Source organism: Pinus tabuliformis, chromosome X, assembly GCF_031772625.1.
Source record: "Pinus tabuliformis cultivar Carrire ecotype Pingquan chromosome X, CPIR1, whole genome shotgun sequence".
NCBI classification, from domain to species: Eukaryota; Viridiplantae; Streptophyta; class Pinopsida; order Pinales; family Pinaceae; genus Pinus; species Pinus tabuliformis.
The window spans coordinates 304,265,580-304,272,755 of NC_142308.1; the positions used below are offsets into that span (position 1 = coordinate 304,265,580).

General features: G+C 30.9%; 1 protein-coding gene across 1 annotated transcript; it reads left to right on the forward strand.

Annotated features, from left to right (window-relative positions):
* The first annotated feature begins 1,630 nt into the window (after nt 1–1,630).
* LOC149139632 (uncharacterized) lies at nt 1,631–3,189 on the forward strand. Its single transcript, XM_089450128.1, has 3 exons — nt 1,631–1,937; nt 2,076–2,141; nt 2,273–3,189. Exons 1-3 carry the CDS (start codon nt 1,794–1,796, stop codon nt 2,741–2,743), a joined length of 681 nt encoding a protein of 226 aa, XP_089306254.1. The 5' UTR covers nt 1,631–1,793; the 3' UTR covers nt 2,744–3,189.
* The last annotated feature ends 3,987 nt before the right edge of the window (nt 3,190–7,176 follow it).

The following is a 7,176-nucleotide window of genomic DNA, read 5'->3' on the forward strand; positions in this document are numbered from 1 at the left end:
TTTTTAAATATTTATTATAATAATAAATAAATAATTTTAGGATTATTATTAGATGAGATATTGAGCTAGTATATGAGATTTATTTATATCTTAGATAACGAATATTTAAAAAAAAAATAAAGATATTTTATATCTGTCTAAGCTTTCAAAATAAAAAATTCATATTCTTTCTATAAATTAAAATATATTTATTATTTTCAATTTTAAATACACTTTGGATCATATATACTTTCATTATAAATACATTAATTTCATAATAATTAATATAAATTGTTTGTTTTCAATCCCTTTAAATTTTATTATTAACACTTTAGCCTTTCAAAATAAAAAATTCATATATTTTCTATATTTTAAATATATTTAATATTTTCAATTTTCAATTTCCTTTAGTTCTATGTACTTTATTATAAATACATTAATTTCATAACAATTAATATATATTGTTTCTTTTCAACGCTTTTAAATTTCATTATTAAAATTTTATTATACATTACAAAACATAATTTAAACTTGCTATAATTTTTTATCTTATTTTTCTAACTATTTAAACAATCACACCATTATTCTAAAAATTTAAAATATAAAATAACTTTATATAAATACCACATTACTACATTAAAGTAGCCAAATACCCCTCAACGCGATCACCCTCAATGATTGAGTGAGCATGGTCCAATTATCCCATTTAAAATATATATAATATTTAAAGTTTTCAATTCTTATCCTGTGTACTTCATCATAATTATATTCATCAAAATTTATTAATATAAGTTGTTCGTTTTCAATGCCTTCAAATTTTGTTATTAAATTCTATTGTGCATTGCAAAATATAATTTAAACATGTTACTATTTTTTATCTTATCTTTCAAACTATTTAAACAACTAAAATAATTTAATTTATTAATATAAATTATTTGTTTTCAATACTTTTAAATTTTATCGTACATTGCAAAACATAATTTTAACATGCTACTATTTTTTATTTTATCTTTTAAATTATTTAAACAATTAAAATAATTTCGTTTATTAATATAAGTTGTATATTTTCAATACCCTTAAATTTTGTTATTAAATTTTAATGTGTATTATAAAACATAATTTAAACATGCTACTATTTTTTATCTTTATCTTTCAAATTATTTAAATAATAAAATCTTAAAATGTAAAATTACCCTGCATAAACATTACATTAAAACAGCCCAATACCAACCGCTCATCCCTAACACTCATTACATTAAAACAGCTCAATACCGACCGCTAATCCCTAACACTCAAAATGATTGAATAAAGGTCGTCCATTATTCCCGGTATAAAAATATATTTATTATTTTCGATTTTAAATTCCCTATAAGTTAACTCTACTTCTCCATAAATACATTCATCAATGATGATTGAGTAATGGTGGTCCCGTTATCCACAGTTGCACCTGGAAGTATGATTAAGTTTGGCCCCCTAACCTCCACTTACCCTGTATTATAATCCTTAGGATCAACTTGGACTCGTTCGATTCTTCTGTTGTCCCCAGATTAGGGTTAGAAAAATCAAATTTGTACGACCAATGTTGGACGTTTATTTTCACTACATTCAAACTATTTGCCGTGGTCGGAGATGGCATCATGCGTCCAAGTGATGGATCCAGTCGCGCCGATGATGGTCGCCAACGCAGCACACACCCTGCCATTGACATTTCCATATAAACAGATCTAGCGTACCACAGATCATCCCCTCCCGTCCAAGAACCAAAATGATGACTCCCCTGTAACCAGCCGCAGCAGACCCAATCTCAAAGCAGAATGTGGATTTCATTTGCCATATACGAGCCTCAACATGGTTGCGACATTCAGGACGCGGTTACCCACATGGCCAGAGTGGCCGCTTTGATTGAAAAAGGAAACAACATTGACGTCGCCATTCTGAAGAGCCTCGAGCAATCATGGGTATGTGTATGCGAACAACAAATTTGATCTAGCATTCTAAGAAGGTTTACGTATGAAGAGATTTGATACCATTTAACCTTTGGTAGATTTAGATGAATTTAGTTTTCAGATCAGAGACGGCCTATATTGTATGTGCAGGTTGCTGTGTTTGCCGTCTCGAAAGGGGAATCCAGTGCCAATGGGCTTTGGTTGAATCTACCTGAGGTAATTTTTTTAGATTAATTTTAGATTTCTGAAATCTGCAATAAATCTAAGTTTAACATTTTATAAGTTTAGCATTTTATCGGATGAGAAAAAATCTAGGCCCTGACTAATTGATTTGTTATGATAATCAGGCAGCAGCATTCACAAAGGGGATGACCAGCGCAGTCAAAATAGTGGACTCCGGTTGGTTCCGGCTGACTTCACGGGAAATAAGCAGAGGGGTTCCCTTTGCTCGGTTATCCCTGGGAGACATTGTTAGCCTCAGAAGAATCTACACGGCAAGCTCGAAGATGCAGGATATGATTTCGTACAGCTGCCTGGCCATACTCAAGTCCTACTTCGTTCGGCTCAAGGGTATATTATCTTCCTCCTTCTATGTGTCTCTGGACGGGAAGCAGATAATAGGGTTAGGAGTGTGGGATAGCGTTGAATCCGCGTCTGTTTTGGTAAATAATGATGATAATCCCAACGTGAACCCTTGGATCGTGTTTTGGAAAAGCCTGGGGGCTAAAAAGATCAAATACGATGTCTGCCAGGTTGCCTATGTTACATTCCGGGATCCCTGCAACCTCCAGAATTCCAGGCCGGGGTTTCAAATATAAAGTCAATGAAATACAAATCCATTATATTTCGCAGGAGCAATCTTTCATAGATGGATGGATGGTCAGTGTTTTCTACATAATTTTGAGGTTTAAGATATAGAAAAAAATCAAGATGGTCAACCAGAAGTATCGAGCAGAGGTCCATTGCGTGTTATACACGTTCCAGTCGTTCGGAAATAGGATGGCCCAGCCGCTAGCTTGTCAATTTCGGACATCGTGGGTCTGACTGCAAGACAAATCCAGTATACAACAAAATACCAGAAGCCAATGTACTTTTAGCAGAGTGAGAAACATGTGTATAATTATGTGCCCTCCAATTTCAACAATTTGTCATCATCCCATCTCATTAGGAAGGCTATGTTCCTCCTCATTTCAAATTTTCCATCGACATATGTAAATGGAATGGGCCCGTCGTCAAATGTGAACAAGAGACCGTAAGTTTTTCACAACTCAAATCATAAAAAATTAAAATATGAGAATCCATGTAATTTGAACATGATAGTTCCAAATATTGCAAGTCTATGTTCCTCCTCATTTCAAATTTTCCATCGACATATGTGAATGGAATGGGCTTGTTGTCAAATGTGAACAAGAAACCGTAAGTTTTTCACAACTCAAATCATAAAAAATTAAAATATGAGAATCCATGTCGTTTGAGCATTATAGGTCCAAATATTGCAAGTTGGAAATTGGATTTATTTACAAAATACACTTCATCATTTACATTATCATTCAATGCTTCAGAAGATATTTTTAGAAATTCATAATGCAAGTAGCCCAAGTAGCCTAGATATTAAGCAATAGGGCATCTCTCTAAGACTCAAACTAAGTTTTCAATAAATATTTGTTTATATCAATATTTTAATGAGAAGAAAACCAAATGAGTTGATTTAGAGGTTTCACCTTTGTCTTCCGTGTGTTCCTACTTCTCTTTAATCTTATCTCATGATATTCTGCATATTTTTGCTTAATACCAATTCTTACTACAATAAACATAATAAAAATTGGACATTTGGCTTTGATTTTCCTACCCACTATCTCTAAAATTCAATATGCTCCAATAGAATCATGTGATTGATTCTTTCAATTTTTAGCAAGGAAAACAATTCTTCTAGTGGATTCAGTTGTCTTCTTCGAAGAATCCTTCTCACATTCTACACTTTTCTCCAACAAGGAGTTAATTAAATCTCAGAGATCTTAGTTGTCCACTAGCTTGAAGTGACTCAAGATAGTGAGAACATGGGGGCTAGAGAGCCTCAATGAAGTTTATGAGAGAAATGTCTATATTCACACCAATAGCATCAACATATTGCATGATGCCTTTAATTTTGGAAGACAAAGCCATGATATCATTATCTCTCATTTCAAGGATGAAGAGTTTCATCAAAAAATGAATTAGCTTCATTTATGAAATTTGAATATAAATCATATACGTATTTCGACTTCTTCTAATGAGTCCAAATTTTTTAATAAACCTAATATGCTCACTGACATCTTCACTTATGCAAGTAGCAATAAATAAAAAAAAATAATGTTTCTTTATTTGTTGTCATTTTCATATGTTTAATATGGCTATCATAAATGATATCACAAAAGTCATTGAAGATCAATGTACACTCAATTTTCCTTGAGTATTCTAGATAATTCTCTTTTCCACTTAGTATGAGACCAACAATAAAAACAATAAAATTCATTTTTCCACCCATCACTTTTTGTGATAAAATTATTTTCACACAACGTCTAAATGTTAAAGGTCTTTTGTATGTTTAGATTAAATCAGGCTTAACATTTAGTGCAAGCCATGCACAATGCCTTAAACATCGTGCCCTACTGCACTTTTTTTTCACTATGCCTTCTTAAGGGGATGGATAATATTTCAGGAGATCTGGAGTCGCTACTATTTCCAAATATAGAGATATATATTAGCGTCTAAAAAAGTATCCAATTGAATATCAACTCCCAATTTTGTTTTAGATTAACTTCAAAGAATTAAAATGTTGTCAAATTCAATATTGAATTCACTTGTAGAACAACTGAGCGAATTGATATAACAAAGCACAACTTTGGTTTCAACTGTTGGATTTGAATTGTAGTTCAAGGAAATTCATGTCCATGTTGTAATAAATGGCCTCATAACCCCCTTCAAAGTTCTTATATATGTACGACACCACATTTGAAGATATAATGGAAACATTAGGTGAGTTCACTCTTTTATGTTTTTCTAAGGCTTATGCCAATGGACTGATTCACACTTGCGAACCACTTGTATGGAAAGGGGCCCTCTTGAAATATCCATGCCTCAACTATAAGGAATGCACAACCACCACAAGAACCACCATCAAAAGGTACAAAACAAGGTTTTTTGTGACAAAGAACCAGTCGAAAGGAATAAAATGATCATTTCAAGTTGTTTAATAGTTAAATTCACTTGAGCTCAACCAATGGGACAATGAACATCAAAAGGAATGGAATGAAGGTTTCAAATTCATAGTTCATTTTCTTTTGTCATGTTCAATTTGATTACGCCACCTTTGTGGACATCAAAGCCAACATATTTCAATTGACATTAACAGATACATGTAGAGATTTAGAAAGAAAAAAATATCCCAAGAGTTGGCTCATCTTCCCCTCACTATAAGAGAGAAATATCCCAATGGTCAAAGAGAGAAATATACCAAAGGTCATATGACCTGTAGAAGCATTTAGGGTTTCTTCAATTCAAGGAGGCATTTCTCACAATAGAGATTGTTGGTTACCTGAATAAGAGGAAAAGTGAATCTTTGAACAAGTTGCAGATATTAGTAGATATTTTTCCTAGGATTGTAGGTTTTTGAATATGAAAAATCAATTGTTTGATTTTATTTTGTTCATTACATTTTTGGAATTTTGAAATGTATCATAACCTATAATCTAGTTAAGTTTTATTGATACACTAATAAAATGCAAATAGAGTTATTACATCTTAAATATAAAAAAAGGTGTTGTGTCCTAATTGTTTCTAGATGAATGCGATTGAAATGGCCACTTTTTTTACATTATTTTTGAATTTACAACAATTAAATTAGCTGTGGACTTATAAAAGATAACATCAGTTTAATTTCGATATTATTAATAACTTACAAACGTATAACTTCATGTATTAAAACTTTTATGCCAAAGAAGTAAAATATATATATATTATACACATTGGCAAAACTTGTTATAATTTGTTTGTCAAATCAACAGTGAGTCATCTCTGACACGTTGATTCATTACTATTATTTGAGGAAAACCACACCACGTGAAATTATCCTAGTGGTCCATAAAGAAATAAGATTTTACTTTTTCCATATGCCTCTAAATTTTAGGCTATTAACTTATTTCTTTAGATGAGCCAACTTTTAACCAAACAAAAACAATTTTTAAAATATAAAATTATTTGTTATTTTTAATTTAATATTTATAATATTAAAAATTAAATATTTAACATTTATTTTTTTAATATTATTTCCATTTATTATTTTACCCTTTATTTTCTTTATAAAATTTTGTTTATATGTTACATTATAAAATTTTGTTTCTCTGTTACATTATCATCGATAAGTCAAGATGCTAGCCATTTGATGGTGGAAGCACGGGTACAACCTTTTTATTGGGATCCCTGTTGTTGAAGCTTTTGAGGAATATTTTTATTTAAGCTTTTAGATCTCTGTTGTTGAATCTTTATATAATTATTGCTGTCTAAGATTTTCTTTTTTATTAGGTACATATATTGTTTTGCTGAAGCATTTGAGGAATATTGTTACTTAAGCTTTTTGATCTCTGTTGTTGAATTATTACAGGATTATGGTTGTCTAAGCTTTTCTTTTTTATTATGTACATATATTGTTTTGCTGAAGCATTTGAGGAATATTGTTACTTAAGCTTTTTGATCTCTGTTGTTGAATTATTACAGGATTATGGTTGTCTAAGCTTTTCTTTTTTATGAGATACATATATTGTTTTCGATCTTTGTTGTTGAAGCATTTTAAGAATATTGTTGTCTAAGCTTTCATTTTTCAGTATGAGATACATATATCATTGAACCGTATCGTTGTTTGAGATCATCATGACACATACTATATTAATTATACATCTTTTGATTGGTGCTTTACATATGTGTTTGGGAACGAATAAAAGAAAACAATGGTTGTTTTGAAATAACGAATAAATGAAGAAAAACGAACGAAATTTGGTTGGACACTGCCATGTCTGCTTCGAATGGTGTTTTTTATACAAAGTTGTCTTTAGAACAATATGTCTCTGATGGGAAAAGTATATCTACTCTCCACCATATCTACTTTGGAATGGTATCAAATTTGTCTTTAGTACCAACGAGGGATAACAATCATGTTGGTTTTTACATTATCATGGGACATAATAAATTCTATTTAATTGAATGATATTAAATTTAG

Bases quoted from the DNA above. Each gene is read 5' to 3' on its own strand.
- LOC149139632 (XM_089450128.1), top strand. From the start codon at position 1,794: ATGTGGATTTCATTTGCCATATACGAGCCTCAACATGGTTGCGACATT. The intron at 1,938-2,075 runs GTATGTGTATGC...TTGTATGTGCAG, and splicing joins AGAGCCTCGAGCAATCATGG to GTTGCTGTGTTTGCCGTCTC. The intron at 2,142-2,272 runs GTAATTTTTTTA...TATGATAATCAG, and splicing joins TTTGGTTGAATCTACCTGAG to GCAGCAGCATTCACAAAGGG.